The sequence below is a fragment of the Mycteria americana genome, chromosome 5 (assembly GCF_035582795.1).
Source record: "Mycteria americana isolate JAX WOST 10 ecotype Jacksonville Zoo and Gardens chromosome 5, USCA_MyAme_1.0, whole genome shotgun sequence".
Classification (NCBI taxonomy): Eukaryota; Metazoa; Chordata; class Aves; order Ciconiiformes; family Ciconiidae; genus Mycteria; species Mycteria americana.
Window position 1 is genome coordinate 2,178,768 of NC_134369.1, and position 26,923 is coordinate 2,205,690.

The window sequence follows — 26,923 nt, forward strand, 5'->3', positions numbered from 1 at the left end:
ACCACTGATATGAACAACTTGGAAACCACAAGATTAGAGCCACTGTAACTCTGGGCATCCATCAGAGCCAGCCTTGCCATCCCTCAGGCACAGGCAGTGCACACCTGATCACGCTGGTGCCACTCCACACCACGGTACACACGGCTGCAAGAGAAACCTTTTTCTCCATGCTCCCCAAGCTTCATCCCTCAGCTGACGACTCCATATACTGTAAAGCTCATGTGAACTCTCGCCCGGGGGATAGCATGGACACCAACATGTAGGGACAGGTTTGCTAACTGCTGTTTACAGGAGAGGCCTCAGTTTTTGGCTGGTAGGTTCAGGCAGAAGCCTCCTCTCAAATTTCACATAAGGATCTGACCAGAGGGCAGGGCAAGGCAGTGCGAAGGCAGGACACGGACTGCCCCAAGCGATGGGAGAGACAGCATTTCACGCTCTGGCTCCCCCCTCATCTCCCATACGCTCGAGCACCCAGAGCACTTATCAGCGGGTGGCTCTCCTCCTCCAGAGGCCCATTTCTCTTCATGGGTGTCACAACAATCTCGGACAATCAAAACAAGGGTGCCACTGCACCCAGCCAGGGATGGTCACTCAGGGCCCAGGCACCGCAATACCTTCAGAAGGAGCTGTGCCTGAGCCCCAGAGAGTGCCCACCGCCCCGAGGGAGGGTGCAGCTCCACCGCAGGCTCTTTCCAGCAGCAGAGCCAGTTTAAGAGGTTCCTACCCCACCCTGTCTCCCCTTCTCAGACTGCCACCTCTCCAGTCTCATCAGGTTTGCTGGTGGGGCAGCTAGCTCACTAGCCCAGCACAGACAACAATTTGGATTAGATGCCCCCCCTGCCAACTTTCATCTAGGGCATGATCCACAACCCCCTGAAGCAGTGTTCAGCTCAGGGGCATCAGCTTCTGAGACAGTAACAGAGGGAGGGAGAAAACCTCTTAAACCAGCTCTGCCACACCGGGCAATCCTAACTCAGGACCACACCCTGACATATAGACTGCTGACTTGACAGCAGCAGAGAGACCACAACGGGCAGCATTTGTCGTTAGGGTAATGGCACCCTCCTGCTGTGCTCCCCCAAGCCATTCTGAAGTGATTCAACGCTGCTGCCCTTCACTCCTCACCCCCAGTGCCGCCACTGAAAGCGTACGGCACCACTTCAGTCATGTGCTAATCCCAACTCATAACTCACGGGGTCTTGCTAGTCTTAGTTCACAGTAAAGGCCTGGCAGAATTAGCCATGGAGCAGACAGAAGGCGAGATTTCCTCACACTTCCAGCACGGAGGAATACTCAATGACTCCCCTGCAGAAGGAAAGGCAGACACCAGCCCTGCGTCCCGCTGAAGAACCCTTTGACAGCTCCGCAGATCTGGATAGGTAAAGTGGCTTTGTGTGCGGTGAAGACTGGAGTAAGAGAGAAACCCCTCCTCAGCGGAGCACCATGCACACACTCAGTGCTGCGGCAGAGAGGCAGGCACACCTCACCTCAAGCATGCCAAGCACATCTTCAGAAAGCATTGGGTCAAACGGCCTCTCTGGCAGCAGTTTCTGGAGATGTACTGGCCAGTTGGCTGAACAGCTCCCAAGCACCACCAGCAGATTCCTTCCTTGCTGCCCCTCCTCACGCTTGATGACCTAACACAGATGTAACCTTACAAAAAATTAAGTTACATACATGCAACAGTTTCTCCTCAGTCTCAGATCACCTCATTGAGATCCTGGTGAGTGCCCAGGCGGCGCAAGGCAGACAACATACTCTGTGAGGAAACTGTCTGGACAGCCTGAACCAGGCAGAGTACCTGAGCACCACAGCACCAGACCGACTGAACTTCTTTTTCTCCAGAGCTGTTAGTCCATAGTCAGATCTGCTCACGTTGCCGCTGCTGCCTTTAAGTAGCCCAGGCTCCAGCTCCAGGTGCTAGTGTGCCCTTGGCCTCCCCGTGGGGAGCTGAACAGCTTGGTGTGACATGGGCTGGGTGTAACCACCCAGTGACAGTCAGCGGAAGACTTCCAAGTCTCAGAGAGGGACCATTGCATTGTGAGTGCCAGGGCTGGACTGTCACTCAGGGTGCAGGATACAATAGAGCATTTCAGCTCCTCGATTAAGGGCCTGCAAAACATGGATCTACAGCTTATAAAACCAGTACCTCAAACCAATCCCTGAAGTACTGCCTTGTTATAGAGCTGAGGAGCAGAAACATATACGCAGAATTAGTAGAAAACTACTCCGCAGTGCCTGACAAGTCCCATCCTCCGCTACTCACGGTGCAGGGAGGCCCAGCTGAATCTCAGGGTGAGGAACACAGATATCCCTTAACCTGCTGCTGTGTGCACTCTCCCCGCTCACGCAGCATCGTCCACAGACTGCCTTCCCCTACCTGCGTCAGCCTCCCAGAGCTCGCCAGAACACAGCTTCTTCCACAGTCTTAACCGTTTCAGATGGGTGCAAGATATCCTCCCAATGACACCCCTGCATCCAGACCAACTCATCCAGGCCTTTATAATCTTGGGATTTGTGGATGTAGAGCCAGAACTAAGAAGCAAGCACAGTTAGAGCAGTGCGACCCACCTAATGTAAGTGTCATTCTGCTACGCAGGGATGCGCGAACTGGCAGAGAATTCTTGTAGTAGAGTGACTACATCCGAAGCAGAGGTGAATTTCTCCTCAAAACCCAGATCTTTCACCAATATTGACAAATCTACTCAGAAAATATACATAGGTCAGATTTTTGTTGAACCAGAGGAAGGTAACAGTATTGCTCACTAAATAAAATCACACAAAACGCTCAAGACTTCCTCTACATACTGACTGAAACCAGTCAGTCAAAAGATGCTGTTAGTATAGTTACCCTGACAAACCAGATAGCAAGCTTCTTTTGCCATCTCAGGCCACTGGTACCGTCAAACCATGCTACCTGCCCATGCAATTAATTCAGCTCCTTCACCACTATAAGCTATTCTGGCCAAGGTCGTTTGGCTGGTAGGACTACTATCACACTTAGATTTTTTTTTTTTTTTAATATATTTATTCTTTTGCTATCATACCCCCATTGATCCACGGTCACACACAAGAAACACAGCTTACAGCAGCAGAAACATACTGTACTACCAACTACCTGTTTCCCTACCTAGAACTTTTAATGTAGGCATATTAAAACCAACTCCCAAGACCAAGGCATATGTAGGAGTAGGATATTCAAATAAGTCATATTCAGCACTTTTGTCTTCCCAGATAATTCACCCATGATACCTTGTTCTGCGAGCTCCAGAAACACTAGCTAAGGGAACAGCTCTCCATGTTTCAAAGCATGCATCTTGGGGGGGGGGGGGGGGGGGAATCATCTTTTAAAGGTCCTTCAACAAGGGGCATCACTGACACAGCAAGAGAGCATCATGAGCTGGAAGTTCCCAGGAAAAGCAAAGCAGGAGGCATGAACTAAGCCTCACCTACCACATAGGGGTCATGCATCCTCCTCTCGGCTGCAGGCCAGCAGAGACAACATGCACGAGGCCACAGAAGCCTAGGTGAGCCTCATCCTCTGCTTGCTGCCCATGTGTCTTCCCAAGCCCCTTAAGCATGCAGCTCATCAGTGCGCAGCCATTTATCCAGCTTAGCACATTCTGCTGGAGTCCTAGTGTAGGTGGCCTGGACAGCAACTTTTCCTGACAATTTTTATTTGTGAAATTAAAAGCATTTTTAAACTGGTAACTTCCTGGCTGCTAGTCCCCTTCATCTGCCTGGTCTTTGTCCAGCCATTTGGGGTTACTTCACCTGGTCAAAGTGTAGCTAAGATCATAGTTTAACCAAAATCTGAAGCCGGCATTGCCTCCAAGAGAAGCTATCCTGCCACCCTGACTGCTGGCCATAGAAATGGCCACTTCCCAGTTAAATCAGCACCTTGAGCTGCGTGCCACACAGTTGTGGGAACAAGTGCGTCAGGAAGAGGGAGGAGGTGGGCAGGAGGAGGGAGGAGTGCTTTTTGGCAGCATCGCCAAATTAAAGCATCCACCAAAGCACTTGGGAAAAACAAGCCATCTTGAAGGGCCCACAGATGTATTACAGTTTTGGGTTTGGTTTTTTTTTTTTTTTTTAAGCACCTTCTCAAAAGAGAGAGAAGATTAAAAACCACTTCAAATAGAGTCAATTCAGGTTCCTGAAGCGGGCTAATGCAGCTGACTATAAAAGTGTAGGTGCATGTCACCAAATCATCTAGCATGAGAATCCTCTCTGCAAAAAGTAAACATGCAATAGACACCAAGCAGCAGCAGAAAAGGAGCACACCTTCAGTAAACCTTCAGGTGTTTGGACAAACCACAGCCTACGCAGTATCCTCCTCTCCACAGGGACCAGTGCTGGAATAACCGTTTCTACCCTCACAAGAGGGTTTCCGTCCCTAGGCCACCTACAAGGCGCGTGCTGGCTGCAAGTCCCCAACACCCTTTCTGTGGCCAGGCAGCCAGCAGCAGCAAAAGAGCAACAAGAACTGCTCACTCTCGAGGGCAAAGCTTAATGCCGAGTACCACGCTGCCTCACACCAAATGATTTCAGAGTATTAAAGGATAAGGATTTACCTTTACGGACAGCACCTTGAAGGTGAGGGTACACGTACTGCTGTGACTCAGAGAGAAACTCCATCACAGCTTCAGCTATCACAGAGCCGACACTCGCCCTTCCCAGGGGGTTTACAACTGCCTCAACACAACCTGAAACGGACCTGCAGGAGACACAGCAGCTTCCCTCCTTCCCTGGGATCTCTGGGAATATCATCTCAGACTCTCAGAGCAGCTGCCCCCAAACTGCTCACAGTTACGGCCCAACTCCCAGACCAGCGCCTTCACGCCGACCCCTGAACAGCAGCGCAAACAGCAGCCAAGCCAGAGCTCCCAACAGGGCCTAACTAGGACCCAACTTTTGGAACAGCTCCCTCTGACAGAAAACACCAGGAGAAGACGCGTGCACATGTGGACAGGCACAAGTAAATTTGAGCTTGAAGCTGAAGCTGGTTTTCTCAGATTTCGCAGCACACTCAAATCAAGTCCAGGCCAACATAACGGTAACACACAGTATTTCAGCCTCTCTGCTTGTTACGAACACATGGAGAAAACCTGCTGTGCCAGAAACTACACCAACACTCATTGCATATTTCTATCCAGCAGCTTTGCAAAGCATCTTACTCAGCCTCAGCCTCCAATCCTCCCCTCTTCCAGAGCTCAGTAGCCAAGCGCCCTTCATTAGGGCAAACTTTGTGACACAAACAGGACCCACGAAGCCATCTAACCCACTGCCAGCTAAGATAATACCTCTGGGCAGACTGCAGTGATCCACCACAACATTTTTTTGGGTTGTTTAAACCTGTTGCCAGTAAAAGCCTTTTTCTTCTTCAGTTGCAACAGAACCAAGAACAGAATATGATTGTTTAGGGCCAATACTGACCAGTCTTTGGCTGTACCGGATCCTTTCTTCCTCGGGCTCCATCTCCGACTCTTCTGAAGAGAGTGAGAAGGACACTCCAGGACTGCTGTCTTCCTCCTCTTCCTCCTTTGAAGTCAGAAGGGAAATAGTGAAGCAAGGCACACAAACACGAGACGCCTACATCCCTCATTTCTTTGCTCATTTTGAGGCCGATTCCATACCACTGCGCAGGGCTAAGCGAACACAGTGGATGAGCCCACCTCAACTTCTAACACTCCCATTCTAACTTTAGGCATGACCTAGGGTAAATGACTTTACCAGCTGTTCTGTAACACGACATGAGCTGCAGGTCTCAGATCAGGAAAAGGCCTCTGCTTTGCACTACTACCAGCGCAAATGGCAGCTCAGTTGGCCCACACTGGGATAGGAAACAGGCGAGCTGCTGTCAAACGCTCGATGGCAGTCGGGGAGCAGCCTGGTTTTCCCCAGGGTACAAGATTACGCATTAGAGAACCAACTCCTCCAAACACCACGACTGCCGTCCTCTGGATATCCTGTACGGCGGCACTCAGGAGAAGCTACACAGGTACAGAACATCTCCCATGAACAGTGAAGGCGTATGGGATCTCTCCTAGGTACAGCGCTTCAGCAGGGCTGCAGGTAGGGGACTAACTCCCGTCTTGAGAAGACCTACATGCTCAGATCTCCAAATCTGCCACCTTGTGATACCACACAATAACATGGGAAAACCTCCCAAGGTGTCAGATGGGACCTAAACTTTTTTTTTTAAAGGAGCCAAATGAAACCAAAGCCTAGGTATATTGCAGCCCTTAATCCCCATGACTATACCTATGCTAGACCTTCGGGGAAGGAATCAAGCCACCCCGTGTAGTGTTACGGAACCGCTACCATAGCGTGGAGAGAACTTGTTTCGTCCTGCTCTTCCCCGACCCTCCGAGCACGGTTTGACAGCAGAGCGTTTCAAATCCCGCCAGCATCTCCCCCATCCCCGCCGCCTGTACCGCTCGGGACCGGACTTCCCAGCTCAGCTAAGGCAGCTTCCCCACACTCGCTAAACTCTGTTTATAAACACCCGGACAACCGGAGTGCAACACACCAGCCGAGCCAGCCCGCTCGCAACGCCCGCTGCCACAGCGCGGGGCAAACCCCCAGCCCGGTACGGCTCGGCCGGCCCCCGGCCCCATCCCGCCCCCGCGCTGGAGGCCCGTCCCGGGCCGGCCCCGCCGCCACGGCCTCGCCCCCCCCCCCTGCCCCGGGGCAGGAGGGAGGCAGCCCCGGCACGGCCGAGCGGTCCGGCAGAACAAAGCGGCGGCGGGGGAAGCCCTGGGACGGCGCTGAGGACGTCAGTCCCCGGGGAGCTGTCAGCCGGCACCCTCCGGCCCCGGGAGCCGCCCGCCCCGCCGCCCCCTGCCCACCAACTTCCCAGCCCGGCCTCCCGGGGGCCGCAAGGAAGGGGAGACCCGCCCGCTCCCTCCCGGCCGGGGCAGCGGCCCCGCCGCCCGCGGCGCGACCCGGCGGGGGCGGCGGCCGGCGCCCGCCGCCCGGCCCCTCTGCGGGGACTCGCGGAAACTTAGGGGTCGGCCGGGGGCGGCGGGCCGGCGCCGGGGCCCCCCCGCCCCCAGCGAGTGGCTCACCAGGTCTCTCCTGCGCCTTTGTCCTCTTCTAGCGCCGAGACGGGGAGAAACAGAAGAGACGGAGGAGGAACCTCCGAGTCAGGCAGCGATCGCGCCCCGGGCCCGGGCCCGGCCCGCCGGCCGCGCCGTCCCGCGCCCCCCCGGCCCCGCCGCCCCCCCCCCCGCGCCCCGCCGCCCCCGGCGCGGCCGTCGCGGCGAGCGGGCGCTGACAGCCCCGCCGGCCGCCCCGGGCCGCTGCCCGCTCCCGCGGGCCCCGCTCCCCGGCCCGGCGCCGCGTCCGCCCGGCGCCGCGTCCCCCCGGCGCCGCCGCCGCCGCCGCCGCGCCCCGCCGCACCCCCCGCCGCCGGGTGCCGAGCCGCCGCCGGCCTCGCCACCCGCCGCCGCCCGCCGCGCCGTGCCCCGCCGCCGCCGCCCCGCCGCCCCCCGGCCGGGACGCGGTTCCCCTCCTCACACAGGAGCCGCCGCCGCCATTTTGAACCCGTCAGAGTCTCACATACACACTGACTCGGCCGCCGCACTGCGCCTGCGCCGCCCGCAACCTCCCCTGACCCCCCCCGCCGCCTCCCCCGCCGCCCGCTGCGCGCATGCGCCTCCCCCCCCCGCCCGCCCCGCTTCGGCGGCGGGGCACGCCGCGGGGGCGCGCACGCACCTCAGCGGCCCCGCCCCGCCGGCGCGGGAGCGAGCGCGCACGCGCGGCCTGGGGACGGGGCCGAGCACGCTCCCGCGGGACTAGCTCCGCCCCCGTCTGGCCCCGCCCAGTCTGGCCCCCGCCCCCCCCGCGCATGCTCCCCGGGGGTGCGGCGGCGGCGGCGGGCAGCGGCGGGCAGCGGCGGGCAGGGCCGGGCCCCTGCCTGCACCGGCAGCGGCGTGGGCAGAGCAGCCGCCCGTGTGCACATCTGTGCCCGCGCAGGCTTCACACCCGCGGGCACACCTGTACACACCTGCGGTCACGCGTGCGGGCATCTATACGCATAGACACGGGGGACGCGGGGACGTGAGTGCACGTATATACGTGTGCATCAACATACGCGCAGCTATACATACGCGTATGCATGCACGCGCTGACACCCCCGTAGATAAACGTGCACGTACGTACATGCAGACCTGTAAACACCGACAGGTACCTGTGCACAACCCACAGACATGTACGCAGGCACACCTGTATACACGTGGCGCACACGCATACGCACCTATATACATGCATACGCGTTGCCCCAGCCAAAAAGCAGGAGGGGGCTCGTTCCCAGAGGCTGCCCGGCCGCAGAGGGTCCGTGGCAGGACCCCGTCCCCCCGGCGCTGTGCCGGGGCTGCCCCTGCCCGCAGGGATCGCACCGTGCTGACGAGTGTCGGGCTTTAATGGCAGAACCGCACTGAAATCACCCCACGTCGCCCCTCCCTCGCTGGCCTGCCAGCGGGAAGGGGAACCCCCCCCCCCCAAAAAAAATCAGTCCTCTGCTCTCAGACCCCATCTGCCCGCGGGGCTCGGTGCGGGCAGGCTGGCAGGGGACACTCGGACGCTGGGTTCCCTGGCGGGACAGTTTCTTGGTGCACAGGGGGGTGCCTTCCCGCTGGCACCCCATGGCGACTGGCAGCGCCAGCTCCGCAGGGCCGGCTTGCGGGGGGACAGGAGCGTGGCAGCGGTGGCAGCGGAGGTCCGGCGGTGGCAGAGGAGGTCCGGCGGTGGCTGGGAGCCGAGGCGCCGTCCCGAGCCGGAGGGGGGACAGCAGCAGGTCCCAGGGTCTATGCCAGGGGCGGGGGGCTCAGCAGAGCACGCAGCCCCTCCTGCGTCGCCTCCTGCGCTGGCTCTGGCGGGCGGCGCTGAGGGCGGCACCGCAGGCCTCCGTGAAGATGTCCCCGACGTTCTCCTGGTACCTGGCCGAGCATTCCAAGTAGGACACGGCGTGGACCTGCCGGGCCATGGCCTCTCCCTGCGGGGAGTCGTGCGGTCAGACCCCCCCCCCGTGGACTCCGGCTCCCCCACCGCCCCGTGCCGGGGGGCATCCCCGGCCCCTCGGGAGGTGGCACTTGCCTGCTGGAAGGAGATGGGCTCCAGGCGTCCCTCCTGCAGCTTCCGCAGCACCGCCCGGTCCTGCCGCAGGTCAGTCTTGCAGCCCACCAGCAGTACCGGGATGCCCTTGCAGAAGTGGTTCACCTCCGGGTACCACTGCGGGGGGGACACATGTCACCCGGGGGACGGGAACACGGGACGGGCAGCAGCTCCAGCTCCACGCCACCTCCCAGGGGGAGGACACGCGGGGCAGGGGCAGACCCCCCCAGGGGCTGCGTTACCTTCGTTAGGATGTTGTCGTAGCTGTTGGGGTCGGTGACGTCAAAGCAGATGAGGACAACATTGGCGTCCGAGTAGGACAGCGGGCGAAGCCTGTCATAGTCTTCCTGTCCTGCCGGGCGGAGAAGCAGACCATTATGCACCAGTTCCCTACTGGGCTGGGTGCCCCCCAGCCTGGGACCGCGTCTGCCCCTCCAGCCTGGGGGCATCGTGGGGCTCTGGGGACAGAAAGGCAGCACTGCTGAGAGTGACATCCTCGGGGACCGGTGGCTGCGAGTCAACCCCCCATCTCCCATGGTCAGTGCATGGGGACACCCCTCCAAGGCATGACCCACGGGTGTGGGACACCCCAAAACCCATGGGTTGGGGGGGGGGCATGCACGACTGCCTGCCCCGTCCCCTCCTGTCCCACCTGCCGTGTCCCAGAGGTGGATCTTCACGGGCTTGCCGCCAACCTGGAGGGAGGCCGTGTACTTCTCGAACACGGTGGGGACGTAGACCTGGCAGGGGACAGGGGGGGACATGAGACAGGTGGCGGCAGGCAGCAGTGGGGGGCAGCGGCAGAGGGGACCCCTGCGGGGATGTGTGCGCAGGACAGGGCACGGGGAGGTACCCAGGGTCAGGAGAGGGAAACGGGGGGGCAGGAGATGGTGGTCCCTCCCCAGGGCGGGGGGGGACGGGGACGCTCCTTGTCCCCCACAGCCCCAGGACTGCAGCCCCCCCCAGCCCAGGGCAGCACCGAGCCTCAGGCAGGTGGGAGCCGGGGGGCCCGGGAGAGAGGTGCTGGGGTCTCTGTGGGCTGCCCCCCCCCCCCCCCCCGCACCCCCCGGGTCCCGTAGGTGCCCTCGCTGCGGGACAGACCCCGCTCCCCGGACAGACCCCGCAGAGGTGCCCGTCCGCTCGCCCAGGGGGGGCCACCCCGGCCCCCCGTCAGCCCCAGGCTGGGCCACCCCCCGCCCCAGCCCCCCCAGCCCCGCGTCCCGCTGCAAACGGCCCCGCTGCCGCCGCCGTGCCCGTCCCGGCCCGTCCCGGCCCGTCCCGTCCCGTCTCCCCTCCGCCCGCGCCGCCGCTCCCCGGGAGCCTCCCCCGGCCGCAGCACGTCTGCGTGGGGAGCCGCTCGGGGACGGTCACCCCACCCGCGACCGCGTCCCGCCGGGGCCGAGGTCCCAGGGGACAGGGAGACCGGTACCTTGGGGAAGTCCCCCCTGGCGAAGGCCACCAGCAGAGACGTCTTCCCGCAGCCCCCGTCCCCCACGACGACAGCCTTGACCTCGGCCTCGGGGGGGGCCGGGCTCTGCCCCCCGCGCTCCCGCTGCATGAGGGCGGCCGGTGGGGCCACGGAGCCTGCCTGGCCTCGGCGGGGACAGGGATGGGGACAGGGCGGCGGGAGGCACCCGCCCGGCCCTGGGTGCGGCCCCCCCCCTCCCCGCCCGCCGGGCCCGCCTGCGGCGCCGCTCGGGGCCGGGGCCGTGCCCGGTGCCGGTGCCGGTGGCCGAGGCAGCGCTGGCAGGGTCCCTCCGGCCCACGCACGTACGGGGGTCCCCGCACGCACGCGGCACCTTGCACACCCGCTGGGCCGCTCCCTTGTACCCCGCTGCACGCCCGGCACACGCCCCTCACCGCTGCCTCCCGCCTGCGTGTGCAACGCTCCCTCTCACACCCGCCCGCAGGCGTGCAGAGCTGCCTGTTGCACACGCACACACACGCACACGCACACACACACGCGTGACTCCATCCCACGTGTGCGGCTCCTTTGCACGCACACACCTGCTTGCACGCCTGGCTCCTCCTTGCACTCATCCGTGCGGGTTCTCTTGCACACGCGTACGGACGCGCACACGCAGGCTCGCACGGCTCCCTCTCGCACGCCCACGGCTCCCTCCTGCCCACGCCCGCACACTCCCACGCTCGTGCGTGCAAACACACGTGTGTGTCCCCCCACTGCTGAGTGTCTGCTGCAGGTGGGGGCCCTCCCTGGCGCCCCGGCCCCCCCCCAGAGCCTGGGTTTTATTGCCCCAAGCATCCACAGGAGGCAAAGTCCAGGGTGGAGGGAGGCACGGGGGGGGGTGAGTCACAGCTCTGGCCCCCCCGCCAGTGCCACCCTTTCCGTCACACCAGGTGATGTGCCGTGCCCAGCCCTGCCCGGCTGTGCCGTGCCATGCCGAGCCATGCCCTGCCAGGAAGCTCTGTCCCTGGCACCCGGCCCAGTGGGACCCGGCTGGCGCGGGCAGCCTCCGGCCCGCGGTCTTTTCCCAGTGACCCCAGCACACTGGTGGGGACGGGCTGCAACACCCGGCTTTGCTCGGGGACGTGCCAACCCAGCGCTGTTCCCGGGGGCCCAGACGGTGCCGTGCGTGGCCCCCACATTGACCACCCCTTATTACCCACAGTCATCCTTGCCCACCTCCCCTGGGATGGGGACACCCATGACCCCGCTCGGGGAGGTGGGAGCTCAGAGGATGCTCAGACATGAGGGATTTGGGACATGGGGTGTTTCTGAGTGGTGGCCGGGCCCAGAGGGCCCTGGGCGTGGGTGCCCCCTCCCACCGGCTCCCCCAGCCCTGCCATGGGTGCACCCAGGTGAGCCAGGCAGGGGTGTTAGCTGTCCTAGCGGCAATTAGCTGGCTTAACGAGCTGAAGAAGCGGCTTTCTGCCCTTGCTGGAGGAGCAGAGGGCACCCAGCACTGGGGGGGATGCTTTTTGTGCCGTCTGGCTGTGTCGCCCCACCAGCACAAGGGAGCCCAGCAGCTGGAGGGGGCACGGAGGGCAACCGGTGCCAGTGTGGGGAGGAAGGAGAGACCATGTCCCCCACATCCCAGCTTGGAGGTCCCCAAGACCCCCTCCCCTCCGGTCGGTGCCCTCCTCTGCCACCCCAAGGCCCCGATGGGGGTGAATGAGTGCTTCTGGTATAGGGGTGCAGGGAGGGACAGGGGGATCATGTGTGCCATTCCCTGCTGTTGCCCCCAGCCCTATGGCTGGCTCATCCCCTGCTCTCCTGCCACCGGCCCCCCTGGCTCCCTCGGTGGGTACCAGCCCGGCTGGGAGGGCACTGCAGCCCCCAGACCAGCTGGGGTAAGTCTGAACCGATGGGTCGGACACCAAATTCCCATGCAGGCCTGATGCACAATGAAGACGAAGGAGAGACAACGGCGATTCACATGCCGGGAGGGTGGAAGGCAAATGCCCACAGTAATGAATAATCTCAGAAGGATGCCAGCATCAGGGCAGGGTGGAAGGAGGAGACTGGAGCACAATAAAACAATTAGGCAGGTGGTAATTACAAGCCTAATGAGGTATCAGGTTGAATCCTAAAAGCATCGAGATTCTTTCACAGCAAGATGTAGCTGCTGCAGTGTTCATCCTCTGGGGTATTCTTTCGGACAAAACATTTCCTTTCCCGCAAGACCAACGGAAATTTGACAGGAAAAGAGGCTTGGTGATGCAGCCTGTGTCTCTGAAACTGCCCAGTGCTCTCTTACCACCTGACCCATGATCTTGCAGAAACGCCCCAAAGAGCAGCTTTATTTGGAGGAGAGACAGGCTGCTTAGGTCTTCTGAGGATGCAGAGACCCAGCTTCTCCTCATCTGAGAAGATCGTGGCAAGGCGAGCTGGAGGGAGGGAGCGTGCCCCGCTCGGACGCGCGGGCAGCTCAGCCCCAGGCTGCTGCCTGGAAAGGTAGGGGGTCGGGACCGGAGCCCATCCTGGGGAGCTGCTCGCATCTCCCCAGAGCTACCCGCAGCCCCTCTCACCACTCCCATGTGCATCCGCCCTTGGGGTACCTGCAGCCTCTCCAACCTCTCCTTCACACTCGCCCCCCAGCCCACCACTGGTGAGGCAGCCACCTCCCCAGCCCTCCTGTCACCCCCCTGTCCCCAGCCCTGCTGTGCCACATCACCAGGACCTCTCTGACACATCCTTCAGGGTCCCAGTAACTCCCCGTCTACTCTGACGGCAGCTGGGGACCTCCTGCCATGGAGCTAAGCCAGACATCCCCACCTCCTACACCACCCATGCCGACCACCGATGAAGATGACCTGTGCAGGATAGAGGTCACTGACATGGCCATAGACGGTGTCATGCTGCTCATCTGCCTCTGCGGGCTGGTGGGGAATGGAGTTGTCCTCTGGCTCCTCGGCTTCCGTATCCGCAGGAACCCCATCACCATCTACATGCTCAACCTGGCTGTCGCCGACTTCACCTTCCTCCTCTTCATGGTCACCTCATCCCTCCTCTACATGATGGAGAACTTCTACTGCTCCCCTGTTGTGTCTCTGACGTACCTGAAGTCGCTTTTCCTGCTCTCGCTGTTCTCCTACAACATGGGCCTGTACCTCCTGACGACCATCAGCATCGAGAGGTGCGTGTCCATCCTCTGCCCGCTCTGGTACCGCTGCCGCCGTCCCCAGCACTTGTCGGCCGTGATGTGTGCTCTGCTCTGGGCCCTCTCCATCGCTGTCATTGCTACAGTGACTTCTCTGTGCCTGTGGCACGACCACAAGCACTGCCAGATGGCTCTCATCTCCATGTACGTCCTCAACTTCCTCATCTTTGCACCACCCATGGTCATTTCCAATGTGATCCTGTTCTTTAAGGTCCTGCGTGGCTCCCAGCAACGTCAACCCAGGAGGCTCTACATTGTTATCTTCCTCACCGTCCTCTTCTTTCTCATCTTTGGGGTTCCCCTCAGCATCTGGAATTTCCTGCAGCAGTTCAACTACACCATCGTGCCCTCCCAGGTTGTTTTCCTGCTCGCCTGCATCAACAGCAGCATCAACCCCTTCATCTACTTCTTGGTGGGGAGCTGCCGGAGGCACTGCTCCTTGGTGTCCCTCCAGGCTGCCTTCCAGAGGGTCTTCGAAGAGACAGGGGTCACCACCATCTCCAACTAAGAGGTCGCACCGGCCGCGCTGCCCACACCAGCTTCATGCTCAGCTGCCCACCCTTGCTCCTGGCCGGGCCCGCAGGTCGCCTTGCTGTGGCTGTGTGTCGGGATGTATCCCGTCCCCATCCCCGTCCCGGTCCCCATCCCCGTCCCGCGGGCCGCTCCCTCCCGCAGGGCGCCCGGCCGGGCGGCCGCTCCCCGGCTCCGAGCGCGGAGCGCTGGGCTTTGCTGCCCTCCAGCGAGGGAAGCGGAGATGGGAGCCCTCCGGAAACCCCCCAGAAACCCTCCCGGAGTCCGCCTGCCCCAGCCCCTGGGGAGGGGGCTCTCCGGGGCTCGGTGCGGGGGCTCCGGCGGACGGTGCCCGGCAGCCCCGCTCCTGCCCCCGCGCTCCGGGCGCTGCCTGCGGGAAACGCCGCGAAGCCTCTGCTCCTCCCGCCGGGGCTGCGCTGCGCGGCCCCGCTCCTCCCGCCCCAATAAAGGCCGCTGGCTCCATCCGCCGCCTCTCGTTCCTCTCCGGCCGCTCGCGGGGGAGAGGGGGGGTACGGGGGGCCGGGACACCGGGGGTGAAGCTCTGCGGGGTGGGAGGGGGTCTCCCGAGAAACAGCCCCCCCAAAACCTTATGGGGCGGCCCGGGGTGAGCAGCACATAGGGAGGGTCTGGAGCTGAAGCGTGGGGCTGGCCGGGGGGAGTGGGAGGTGCTGGGGCTGCGTGGGGGGGTGCGGGTGCGGGATGTGGTAGGGTTGGCGTGGGAGGTGTGGGATGTGGTGGGGCTGGTGGGAAAGGAGGGCAGGACGTGGTGGGGCTGGCCGAGGGGGTGCGGGATGTAGTGGGGCTGGTGAGAAGGTGCAGGACATGGTGGGGCTGCGTGGAGGGTGTGGGACGTGGTGGGGGGTCCGCACTCATCAGGACGGGAGGAACACCAGCCCCAGACGTGTCAGTGGGGCAGCGTGGGAGGGGGCTGCACCGAGCAGCCCGGCGCGTCCCCGGGGGCAGCCTGAGGATGGGCAACGCTCCTTCCCTCGGGGAAACTGAGGCCTGGCAGGACGGCGTTTGGTTCGGAGCCGTCTGACACACTGCTGCTGGCTCCGGCACCATCTTTCTGCGCACCCACAGCTCTCCCCGCCGCTGCGACGGGAGGCTTTGCGACGGGCTGAGACCTTGGCAAAGCCATAGGGAGGCGAGCGATGCCCTGTGGAGCCTGCGGTGACCAACAGATGTGGCACCCTGCTCCTGGAGGGTGGTGGCCAGGCTGGGGACCACAGACTCCCCCTCCCCTTGCTGCTGCACCGTTCCAGCCTGCTGAAGAAGGAGAAGTGCTCCAGCTTGCCAAAGCCAGGGGAGAGGAAGAATTTCAGAAGCAAAAGAAGAGTCCTTTACACTTAGACCTGGCTTACAAAATAATAAAAAAACTATTTGGGGAGATACTTGCTGTGACACTAATAAAACAGTCCGGGGGCACCGCCATACACCTGGGCCCATCCTGCCCGTGCCGGGTGTGCCAGTGCAGTCCCAGCTGTGGGCCATTGGCATAATTTTTGCCCCAGAGAGCACAAGCTGTGTGCGTCTCCCCTCCCTCCACCCGCACCCCCGGCCCTGGGCAGGACCCAGACGAAGCCGGCGAGCGCTGGCACACAGACCGAAGGCAGCTCAGGGTGTGCAATGCTGTTTATTGATATCAGGCAGCAGTGAGATACAGGAATCAGGTACCGGCGGGCGGGGAGGGCGGCGAGGCCTCGGCAGAGCCTGGTGAGGGGCAGCGGTCCCCCCCGCCGGCATTGCAAGAGGCGGGAGGGGAGCGGAGCTCAGAGAGGCTGCACAGGCTGGGCTGCGGGATGGGGAGAGGGACTTAGGACACCAAATGGGTTTTACCTCCACTCCGTACGTGAGTCAGCGTTTCCCAAAGGCAATGCTCAACCCGAAAAGCCGACAGCGTGTGAGATGGGAACATGGTTCTCTGGGGCAAGTTCCCCTTGGGGGAATAATGCCCTAGGAACTGGGGTGGGCGGGCAGGGAGGAGGAAAGCCGTGCTCCAACGCGCTCCCTGCAGAGCATCGCTCCCCACATCGACCTCGGCGATGCCCCTGCTCTCCTCTTCCACAGGGGGAAGAATTACACTGTGAGTGGGTGACATCGGGGGAAATACTGCAGCCATTTATTAACCTGGTTACTCAAGGAAACCCTCAGCCACCATCCTGGGGACCTTAAGCAGAGCGGTGGAAAGGCTTCAACAGGCTGGGGCCAGCGTGTACATCGTAGTATCATTGCTGCATGCCGTGTTGTCTTCCAGCTCCTCAAAGACCCTCCGGAAGGCAACCTGGAGGGACACCAAGGAGCAGTGCCTCTGGTAGCTCCCCACCAAGAAGTAGGTGAAGGGGTTGATGCTGCTGTTGATGCAGGCGAGCAGGAAAACAACCTGGGAGGGCACGATGGTGTAGTTGAACTGCTGCAGGAAATTCCAGATGCTGAGGGGAAGAGCAAAGAGGAGGAAGAACAGGACGGTGAGGAAGATAACGATGTAGAGCCTCCTGGGTTGACGTTGCTGGGAGCCACACTGGACCTTAATGAAGACGATTGTGCTGGAAATGACCATGGGTGGTGCAAAGATGAGGAAGTTGAGGACGTACATGGAGATGAGAGCCATCTGGCAGTGCTTGTGGTCGTGCCACAGGCACAGAGAAGTCACTGTAGCAATGACAGCGATGGAGAGGGCCCAGAGCAGAGCACACATCACGGCCGACAAGTGCTGGGGACGGCGGATACTGAAGCAGAGGATGGACACGCACCTCTCGATGCTGATGGCCGTCAGGAGGTAAAGGCCCATGTTGTAGGAGAACAGCGAGAGCAGGAAAAGCGACCTCAGGTACGTCAGAGACACAATAGGGGAGCAGTAGAAGTTCTCCATCATGTAGAGGAGGGATGAGGTGACCATGAAGAGGAGGAAGGTGAAGTCGGCGACAGCCAGGTTGAGGATGTAGATGGTGATGGGGTTCCTGCGGATGCGGAAGCCGAGGAGCCAGAGGACAACTCCATTCCCCACCAGCCCGCAGAGGCAGATGAGCAGCGTGACACCGTCTATGGCCATGTCAGTGACCTCTATCCTGCACAGGTCGTCTTCATCGGTGGTCGGCATGGGTGGTGTAGGAGGTGGGGACATGTGGTTCACCTCCATGGATGGACGCTGGGCAGATGGTGGAACGTGGTCCCTGGCTGCGGTCAGAGTGGACAGGGAGTTAGCGGCTTGGAGAAGCCGGGGCTGAGCCATACAGCCCCTCGCCAGCTCCCTGCACCGGGAAGGCATCAGTGGAGGGCAAGCGGGATGTGCTGGGGAGGGGAGTGGTGGACATTGTGGGGTGGGAGAGGGAGGTTCACCAGGAGATGCAGAAGGCAAGCCCAAGGCAGTGGGGAGAGGACCTGGGGAGAGCGCTGCTGGTCACCGGGAGAGGGTGGGAGGAACTCAGCTGCTGGCAGTGGATGCTGGAGGAAAGGAAGGTGGGGTAGGGATGAAGGAAAACATTGCACTTAACTGTGAGCTTTGGTGAAGCTGCAGGCTAGGGCTGTCTTTCCAGCTGGGCTTGGGCAGATTAGCGTCGACGTCTTGGCATCTCACGCTCCCTTCGGATCCATATCCTGAAGCGGATCCTCCCAGGACAGTTGCATGAAGAAGAAAGTCCCCCGGTCACCAGGAGGTCCCCGTTCTTGTCCCACCGACTCCTCTCGGTGCCCTGTCCCCGGTGCACCCCTCGGCAGTGCACGGCAGTCCCCCAGCCTCAGTGGGGTCGCTGGGGAGTCTGGAATGGTTTTGTAACTGCGGTTACGTCAGAGCTCCGCTTCCTTGTTTTTATTTATGTTGCTCTTTTTTTTTGCCACAAAGGAAGTGGCTTTTGCCAGAAGCTCCGCAAGCAGGATTTTGTGAATGGCTCCTCATTTGCTCCTGATTAGAAACACTCCTCCCTGGACAACGACCCGCTCGCTGACTGCCTTCCCTCTCCTGGCAGGTTTCTGCCATTCTTCGTTTCTCCCCTGCCTGTCGCAGGCCTCCCTGGACCTCAGCATCCCCGCAGAGCCATCGCCCCTCCAGCAGCAGAGCACGGTGTTGGCGATGCTGGCGGTGCTGGTCGTGTTGGCGATGCCGGCGGTGCTGGTGACACTGGCGGGAGCTGCGGGATTCTCCCCGCTGCCTTCTCCTCCTGCATCCCCCAGCTAAATTCATCAGCTGCATCCTAGCTTCCTGAAGGCAGACAAAGCCACCGTGGTCCCCGCAGCCACCGCCAGTAGCTTTTGACGGGGCTGCTTTCCAGTTTGCAGAGCCAGAAGGGAAAGAGGGGTTTTACTGTGGCACTCCTGGGCTTTGGGCTTGGGGTGGGATGGATGGGGACAGCCTGGGAGCAGGCACATAGGTGTGTGCATCTGTAGCACTGCGCATCAGCAGCGCCCAGAGGATTTCTGATTGAAACCTCCCACTCATTCTTCAGGTATCTTCAGCATCCAGAAATGAACTACTCCAGCTGTCTTACCAAATTGTTGTGTGCGCATACATCTGATTTCTTCGAAGTTGCATGTTTGCTCCTGAAGAGATTATTGTGTGTTGACTTCAAGGTTCTTTTTTGGGGGGGGGTTGTCCGTTTGTTTGCTTTGTTTTTAAGGCTAAATATAGCATTTTGAGTCACTGTGAGTTGTACTGGAATGTTTCAGAATACTGACCTGCAGGAGTGGGGAGGAAGCCCTCTGTTCCCTGGCCACTGACCATCTCGGCAGGCTGGCTGCAGCCGAGCTGACCTCAGCCCCACGTTCAGCTCAGCAGTGCTTCCATCCACCTCCCTCCAGCCACTCAGCTGGGGAATATAGATAAATACATCGCAACTGGCCGGAGACTGGGAATTCCTTGCTACACATGGGGAGGACAGCTGAAAACATCACTGTCTTTTCAAATCAGTACACAGAGTTCATAAAGAAATGGCCATTTTTTTTCCAATGAGGTTTAGTGAAGCAGATGGAGACATTAGTCTGGGGACAATAGGAATCTATTTTCTGCCTTTTGTTTTTTGCCAAGTCTCTTCGTTTACCTAATAAAGTGCCTAAGAAGTGGAAATCTGGTTAGGCTGAATCTTTGGTGTGTTGGGATTCTCTGTAGAGTCTTTTTTACAATAAAGGACAGGATTTCACTAAATTAACTTCACAGAATCACAGAATCGTATAGGTTGGAAAAGACCTTTAAGATCATCGAGTCCAACCATAAACCTAACGCTGCCAAGACCACCACTACACCATGTCCCTAAGCACCTCATCCAAACGTCCTTTAAATACCTCCAGGATGGCGACTCAACCACTTCCCTGGGCAGCCTGTTCCAATGCTGGACAACCCTTTCAGTGAAGTAAAATTTCCTAATATCCAGTCTAAACCTCCCCTGGTGCAACTTGAGGCCATTTCCTCTTGTCCTATCACTTGTTACCTGGGAGAAGAGACTGACCCCCACCTCTCTACAGCCTCCTTTCAGGCAGTTGTAGAGAGCGATGAGGTCTCCCCTCAGCCTCCTTTTCTCCAGGCTGAACAACCCCAGTTCCCTCAGCCGCTCCCCATCAGCCTTGTGCTCCAGACCCTTCCCCAGCTCCGTTGCCCTTCTCTGGACACGCTCCAGCACGCTTCAAAACCCCAGAAGCTCCCCAGGTCTCACGTGGAGGAGCCCCGTGTGGCAGCGCTGCTGTGTGTCATCCTCTCCCTCTTCTTGATTTTTTTTTTTTTTGTGGGGAGCTTGGTTTCTTTTTTCTTATAGGGAAAAGGAGAAAGTGATTTTATGTTGTACTCTTTTAACCTCTTCCACAGAAATGGCACTATCAGCCCCACTATCTGCACCCTCGCTGCTGGCGGAGGAAGGGATGATTCATCTGAAGACGGGACAGCTCCGGCGAGAGGTCACCGGGCTCTGCACGATCCTCGTGGCCACATCTTTCGGAAAGGGGAATTCTCCTTGTCATAAACTGCTTGTCATGAAGACAGCCTAGTGCAGAAGGGCACGTACTGTAACTAGCCTTGCACAAAGTTTAAAAAAGACAGCAAAATGAAATCTGAATATCATAACCTGTGACTGTGTTTAACATGCTCTTACACCTCAGGGAACAATCCTGTACCTAAAACAACAAATCCTCTCATTTGGTGCAATTCAAGCCAATTCTTAATAGCCAGTGTTACATCCTCTGAGCTTGAGGGAACGGCTCCCTTCTCTTGTGACTTAGTGGGTTTGGATTTTTCTTTTCTCCCTGTGAATGCTTCAGGATCTGTGCCGTTTCTTTGCAGTCAAGGCTGTAGCATGCATGCGAACTACAAAGTATTATTAGTAAAAAAACTCAGGGGAGGAGTCATCCAGGAGCCTCCTTATCGCGCTCATATCAGTAGGCACCTTCTCTCCTACAAGTGGAGACAGTGGTGCTTACAGGAGCAGAGATGGCTCATTAACACTGATTGGCAAGATTTTGCAGCTGGCATAGAGTTTTTCTCCAGATGTCTATTTTTATCCTAAGAAAACAGGCCTTAAGCAGGCAGCATCACCCTTTGGTCGCACAGAAAGGTTTTCAGCCTTTTGCTGAAATTGTTTTGTGCTGTATCTCTGCAAATGGACTTCAGGAGCGCACACCAGGGTTTTCTCAGCCCCCGAGTGCCAGCACAGCTCACATCTCCCCAGCCACTTCCACGAATTGCTGCCCAGCGCCGGGGGCTCCTCAGGGCAGAGGGTTCACATGGTCACCTCTGCAAGAGTCGTACCCTGGGGAAAGCCAAATCAAAAGCAGAACTATATTTGGTCAAGTTTCAGTGAGAAAAATTCCTGGGAAGTGAGAGCCGTTGGGATGCTGTCATGCCATTCGAGGCTATGGATGCTGTGATGGGTCTCTCCCAGAGCTGGGCACAGCTCTGGTGCCTGCGGGCTCTGCCTTCCTGGGAGGAGGAGGAGAGAGGGTGAAGCACACCCTGCAGCCGCAGCAGCTGGGAGGTACCGTTCTGCAGAACCACGCTGACTCACACTGGCTGAAGATGGATTAAGAAAGTACAGGGTCATGCTCTCCCTCTGGCCCATGGAAATCTGACTGAACAGAAGCTTTGGGAGCAACAGGGAGACGGAGCTGCGGTGCAGCTGCATTGCATTTAACACAGCCTGTTACAGCTGGGGCAGGACACTTTTAGCTAATCCTAACATTGCTTTAGCATGAAAAAGCTACCTTTGGGTTGATTTTTGCAGGGGCTGAAGGAGAAGCCCCGCAGCAGCGCTGGTTTGGAGCTGGCAGGGTGTATTGCCCGCGGTCCTGCAGTGGGTGACTATTCCCAGCCAGCCCAGAACATTTCTCTGGCGGGCGGGGGCTTCCTGAAGGATGCTGCGCCAGGACACCCTGTCCGCTCCTCCACAGGCAGAGCAGATGCTGGGAATATGCCAAGGGGGAATTTGGAGCAAGCCAGCCCAAAGGACTTGTGGTTGGAAGGACATTTGGGGCAAAGGCAGTGAGAGGTGGAGGTGGCAGCAGTAATTATTGCAAGCTTCGGCAGCGCTGTTATTCCCTGGGACACTTAGAAGCTCATCACTACGATACTTGAATTTTTCTTAGGCTATTTAAACAACCCTGGGTGAAAGGATTGCCCTTTGCTACCAAGCATATATTTTTGTTACTACCCTGTTAGAATTGTTTATAATTTTGTTCTGATTTCTTATAATTGTATGGGTTCTCTTTGATTGCTGGGTGGGTTGTAAGAAGACTTTTCTGCTGGGAAATGAGTGCCTCCGCTGGAGCCCTCCCCAGCGGCACAGCGTGAGCTGCAGGCAGAGGAATGCTGATTAATTAAGTTCAGTTCACACATATGTTCCTGTGGTTTGACATTTTGTCCAGCTGGCCCTGGATATGGCAGAGATGGTAAAAGACCGTCTCCAACTCTGCTTTCTCCTTTTTTTTTTTTTTTTTTTTTTTTTTTTTTTTTTCCTGGGATCATAGTGATCTAAAAGGGGATACAAAGCAAATCAGAGAGTCTTCCAGGGAGAAGTTGTTCAAGTCTTTTCCACAGCGGTCCTGGGAAGGAAAGGGTGATGCGCAGAGGAGACGCTGTGAGGTGATAGCCCGTGCTGTCTGGCGAAACCCGGCCCAAAAGAAATCCCTGTGTTGGCAACCAGGCAAACCCCAAGTATTTGTAAGAAGAGCTCACTTGTGGGTCTGCCACGGGGGCTATTTCTGAGCACTGTGTGACTTCGGAGCGGGCAAAACTCCAGGTTTAATTCAAGACTGTGAGTTTTGTTTCTTAATATTGCCCCTTTCTCCCCATTTTTACCATAGAAGAAACTCAAACATTTGAAGTGATGCCAAAAGGTGCCTTTGAGGGACAACGGCGTGAGGGAACTTGTCACCCTTGTCCCCAGCACGGCTGTCACCAGTGGGAGTTAGTAGCTGCCAGCCTGATGAAGAATCAGAGATTTTCATGCGTAAGTAGCTGCCACAAGGTGAAATAAATAGGCGCTCAGTCCCATAATCATCATCGTCACTGCGCTGGTTCTCCTCGGGTGTGCCAGGACCTCGGGTGTGCCAGGAGCTGCCGTCAGGAATCACGTCCCCTGGCCTCATGCACGCCCCTGCCCAATGCCCACCCAGCCGGGCGCGCGACCCCAAGCAGCAGCTGCCAACATTATGTATCACGTTAATAATAATAATAATAATGACTATTATTTATTATTTGTTTATAGCTTAATTTATCTGTTCTATTTGTACCTATTTGTTATTTATAGGTATCATTTGCTACTTAGTATTGTTATTTATTATTTGTCATTTATTATTTACTATTTATTCACTAATTTACTGTTTACTGTTTATTACCTACCATCTACAGTTTATTATTTACCATCTACAGTTTATGATTTACTATTTACTATTAGTCGTATTTATGATGTACTATTTGCTATTTGCTTATCACATTAACATCATTTAACATTTAAGAAATATTTAACATTATTTAAAAACAAGTGGGCAACGTAGCTAAATAGCTGCTGGCTGCACTTCTCCACCGGCTAAGAGCGAGCCGTCAGGAGGAACCGTCCCCACGGCAGCCTCTGCCTTACGCTTGGCTGGGCTCTCACTGTCCTGCTTATGGGTCCTATTACTCCCTCCTTTACTCTCATTTTCTGTGGAACCCTTCCTTTAAATATAAAAAGAAGTGCGAGGGTGCGGCCCCTTTCCCGGAGGTGCAGCCCATGATCCGCAGGGGAGCTGAAGCCGCCCTTGAAACCAGCCGGTGGCTGGAGCAGCTCGGGGGCTTCGGAGATGCTGAAGAGCGGGGGCTGGATGGGGCGGATGATGGCATCAAAGCTCTCCTTCGGTCCAGCTTCATTATCATTTAAATAACTATTATTTATTAAGGAATTTGGAGGAGCCCGGATTTCATGCCAAATCAGGACTGTTAATTAACGTCAGGAGTATTTCACTTCCCACTTGATCAAAGTCGCAGGGGAAGCAGAGTACCCCACCAGCGCGCCGCACCCCCTCCACCCCTCTGCCTGCAGCCAGGCAGGATTTAGGAAGGAGGTGCAGGCAGGACTGCAGCTCGTGGCTGGACGGGATGCTCTCCCAGCCATTTGCGTTTGCTTCCCCTTGCTCTGGGTGTCTCCAATGATTTCTTCTGAGCTATTTGTTTAGATTTGCTGTACAGCAGACAAGGGAGCAGGACAGATCTCCCTGGCCCCAAAAAGGATGCCTGGAGCAGGGTGAAGGGATGGGGCTGCTGCCATGAGAGGCTCCTGCCCTGCAGAGATCACTTGTGAGCAACCATCCCCTCCGATGGCTCACACCGAGTCCTGCAACCTCAGCAGGGGTGAGACGTGAGGATGCGGCACGGAGCAGCCACCCACTCGCTGGCGTCAGAGAAGGGCAGGTCCAACGGTCTGTGTTGTCCCCGCGGCACGGTGGCTGGGTGCCTCACACCGTCCCGCTTGCCTCCCACCCTCCCTGTGGCAGGGGGTGGTGGAGGCATCCAGCTCAGCTCTTGCAAGCGGGGAAATGGCAGTCAGCGGGCGCTCTGTCGAGCATCATTTCCCCGGGGTTGATGGGGAGCTGGTGGCTTCTGTGTGACAGCAAAGAGTGAACGTTCATACAAATGGGAACCGTGACACATCTCAGGGGCGTTGCCACCCGGCGCAGAAGAGAAGAAGCGAATGAGAAGGAAGATGATAATTTCATGCTGAACACGATGGCAGGTTTGCAAACAGGAAGTGTCTGAAGCAACCAGCAGATCGGTCTGCAATACCCATCCTGTGAGGGTGACTCTTTGGCAAGCCACTTCCGCTGGTCTCAGAAGTGATGACGAAGCCCTGGCACGTCCGCATGCCCGTAGCCACCCGCCCCTCAGCAGAGACCCGGGACCATGGTCCCAGGGCCCATTTGGTCTTGAGCTGAGGAAGAGACGGTATCAGAGCCTGCACGCGGACCATCAGAGGAACCTCATCATGGAGTTACCTTGCTCCTGGTGGTCAGATCTCGTCTGGGAGGATTTTGGCATGGCAGCTTTGTAAAATTTCACGTGCAAGCCTGACAGAGAGGACTGGAGTTTGCAGCTCTGGGATACCAAGGCTGTGCAAGGACTCTGCCCTCACCGGACCCCCCCGCACCTGGTGAGAGGGGTCTGGGGCTTGCCTCCACTCCTGTTGCTGGGACTCACTGCTCTGCTCTTCCTCGGTCTTTCCACTCTCCCCAGTCACCTCCTCAGCCCTTTTCAGCCCTTAAAGGGCAAATGGCTCTGCATGCCGTTTCTTTCTCCCTCCACTCCTCTTCCAGCTCTCTGTCTGTCTCCTGCCGCCCTGGGCCCAAACTTTTCCCTCCTATTCCTATTCCTATTCCTATTCCTATTCCTATTCCTATTCCTATTCCTATCCCTATTCCTATTCCTATTCCTATTCCTATCCCTATTCCTATTCTATCCCTATCCCTATCCCTATCCCTATCCCTATTCCTATTCCTATTCCTATTCCTATTCCTGTTCCTATTATTTCTCTTGATCTCTTACCTCTTCTCTTCTCTTCTCTTCTCTTCTCTTCTCTTCTCTTCTCTTCTCTTCTCTTCTCTTCTCTTCTCTTCTCTTCTCTTCTCTTTTTTTCTCTGCTCAGTTCTTATGTTTTCTGGGTTGCAGATGTTGTAGCCTGTGGAGGAGGGGGGAAGACTGAATGACCAGAGGACAATTCACAGTACTGGGGACCTGAGAGTCACTAATTTTGTCTTCATCTCTTGCCTTTCCCCAGGCAAGCACAAGAGAGAAAGGAGGAAGATGGACCGATATCCCAACAATACAATCCGTGACTGGCATACAGTGTCCCCAGCGCCTACGGAGAGCATGGTCTATGGGGATGGACACAACGGGACCAGGTGCTTTGCAGAACACATCCCTGAAATCGTCACCGGTAGCATCACACTGCTCATCTGCCTGGGTGGGCTGGTGGGGAACGGGGCCATCCTCTGGCTCCTCAGCTTCCGCATCAGGAGGAACCCCTTCACTGCCTACCTCCTGAACCTGGCCGTCGCGGACACCTGCTTTCTCCTCTGCACATCAGCTTTCCTTGTAATATATCATATGCCCATGCTCAGCTGCTTTCAGCCAGAGTTTTTGCGGGTGCTGCCATTATTTCACTCCATGGTTCTGCTCATGTACAGCACCAGCCTCTATCTCCTCACGGCCATCAGTGTGGAAAGGTGTGTGGGTGTCCTCTGGCCCTTCTGGTGCCGATGCCACCGTCCGAAGCTCCTGTCAGCCGTCATGTGCAGCCTGCTGTGGGCCCTTGCCTGTGTGCTTGCTGGGCTTGTGTACTTTGTGTGTGACCTGGGTCACTCTGAACACTGCTGGATGGTTCTTGGAACCTTGTGCTTTCTCAATTTCTGCTTTTTCACTCCCTTTATGGTTCTTTCCAATGTGATCCTCTTCATCAAGCTTAGGCGTAGCTCTTGGCAAAACCACCCAGCAAGGCTGTACACTGTCATCTTCCTCGCCGTTCTCTTCTTCCTCCTCTTTGGCATCCCGCTCAGTGTCCAGATCTTCCTCAACTTCTTTGTCTACATTAATTTTGTCTTTGAGATCTGCCTGTTGCTGGCCTCTGTCAACAGCAGCATCAATCCGGTTATTTATGTCCTGGTTGGGAGCTACGGAAAGTCCAGGTTCAGGGGATCCGTCAAAGTGGCTCTTCAGAGGGTCTTTGAAGATCAGGCAGATTCCCAAGAGGTGGGTGAGACCCCTGTAATGGGAATTGCTGCCTAAACCCCTATGGCTGCAGACTGGCACCTGGAGAGGGGCAGCCCTGCCTCTGCACCCCGGGCCAGCACCCACAGGAGCAGAGCCCTTGCCCGGCTGGGTGAGCAGGACTGGCAGTGGATAGTCGTGCGACCCTCAGGACACGGCCACGCTCGATGAGATTTCCAGGGGTAGGGCTGGTTCCCACCTCAAACTTATTTGTAAGTTATTTTAATAAAAGCGTCTTTCATGTAACTTACTGGTGATTGCAGTTTCTTCCCTTGCTGGCTCCATGGGGTGCCCTTGCTTGTTCTCAAAATTACGGTTGTGACAGTCCCCTCATGCTGCTCACTGGTTTATAATGCTGAAACGATGTGGTCCAGAAAGTCCTGCATCATTTTTTCTTCAGGGTTAACATGGCCACACTCCTGGCCCCCAATCCGTACCTTGT

General features: G+C 57.9%; 5 protein-coding genes across 6 annotated transcripts in view; 2 read left to right on the top strand and 3 right to left on the bottom strand.

The window, feature by feature from the left end:
• KDM2A (lysine demethylase 2A) overlaps positions 1-7,613 on the bottom strand; it is a 51,891-nt gene extending 44,278 nt beyond the window's left edge. Inside the window, exons 1-3 of the mRNA XM_075501936.1 lie at positions 7,522-7,613; positions 7,071-7,098; positions 5,437-5,541 (exon numbers count right to left, since the gene is read on the bottom strand). Coding sequence (XP_075358051.1) covers positions 5,437-5,541; positions 7,071-7,098; positions 7,522-7,541 — 153 coding nt within the window. The 5' untranslated portion in view covers positions 7,542-7,613. The remainder of the gene's footprint in view (positions 1-5,436; positions 5,542-7,070; positions 7,099-7,521) is intronic.
• A 1,120-nt stretch (positions 7,614-8,733) lies between these two features.
• Positions 8,734-10,675, bottom strand: RHOD (ras homolog family member D). Its single transcript, XM_075501939.1, has 5 exons — positions 10,547-10,675; positions 9,770-9,857; positions 9,360-9,469; positions 9,096-9,234; positions 8,734-8,994 (listed from the first exon to the last, which is right to left on the bottom strand). Exons 1-5 carry the CDS (start codon positions 10,673-10,675, stop codon positions 8,831-8,833), a joined length of 630 nt encoding a protein of 209 aa, XP_075358054.1. The 3' UTR covers positions 8,734-8,830.
• On the top strand, positions 10,388-14,716 carry LOC142410055 (mas-related G-protein coupled receptor member H-like). The gene has a single exon (XM_075501938.1). It carries the CDS (start codon positions 13,330-13,332, stop codon positions 14,245-14,247), a length of 918 nt encoding a protein of 305 aa, XP_075358053.1. The 5' UTR covers positions 10,388-13,329; the 3' UTR covers positions 14,248-14,716.
• A 1,184-nt stretch (positions 14,717-15,900) lies between these two features.
• Positions 15,901-18,626, bottom strand: LOC142410057 (mas-related G-protein coupled receptor member H-like). Of its 2 annotated transcripts, none has more exons than XM_075501940.1 (2): positions 17,765-18,626; positions 15,901-17,447 (listed from the first exon to the last, which is right to left on the bottom strand). In XM_075501940.1, the coding sequence occupies exon 2, from the start codon at positions 17,407-17,409 to the stop codon at positions 16,465-16,467; it is 945 nt and encodes a 314-aa protein (XP_075358055.1). In that variant the 5' UTR covers positions 17,410-17,447; positions 17,765-18,626; the 3' UTR covers positions 15,901-16,464. The 2 variants fall into 2 exon arrangements, with proteins under 2 accessions (XP_075358055.1, XP_075358056.1); XM_075501941.1 differs by having other exon boundaries at positions 15,901-17,443; positions 17,760-18,626.
• Positions 18,627-24,135: 5,509 nt separating this feature from the next.
• LOC142409647 (proto-oncogene Mas-like) lies at positions 24,136-26,707 on the top strand. Its single transcript, XM_075501398.1, has 2 exons — positions 24,136-24,868; positions 25,493-26,707. The coding sequence occupies exon 2, from the start codon at positions 25,519-25,521 to the stop codon at positions 26,497-26,499; it is 981 nt and encodes a 326-aa protein (XP_075357513.1). The 5' UTR covers positions 24,136-24,868; positions 25,493-25,518; the 3' UTR covers positions 26,500-26,707.
• The last annotated feature ends 216 nt before the right edge of the window (positions 26,708-26,923 follow it).

Bases quoted from the DNA above. Each gene is read 5' to 3' on its own strand.
- RHOD (XM_075501939.1), bottom strand. From the start codon at position 10,675: ATGCAGCGGGAGCGCGGGGGGCAGAGCCCGGCCCCCCCCGAGGCCGAG. The intron at 9,858-10,546 runs GTACCGGTCTCC...GTCCCCTGCCAG, and splicing joins CCAGGGGGGACTTCCCCAAG to GTCTACGTCCCCACCGTGTT. The intron at 9,235-9,359 runs GTAACGCAGCCC...TCCCCCCCGCAG, and splicing joins ACGACAACATCCTAACGAAG to TGGTACCCGGAGGTGAACCA.
- LOC142410055 (XM_075501938.1), top strand. From the start codon at position 13,330: ATGGAGCTAAGCCAGACATCCCCACCTCCTACACCACCCATGCCGACC.
- LOC142410057 (XM_075501940.1), bottom strand. From the start codon at position 17,409: ATGGAGGTGAACCACATGTCCCCACCTCCTACACCACCCATGCCGACC.
- LOC142409647 (XM_075501398.1), top strand. From the start codon at position 25,519: ATGGACCGATATCCCAACAATACAATCCGTGACTGGCATACAGTGTCC.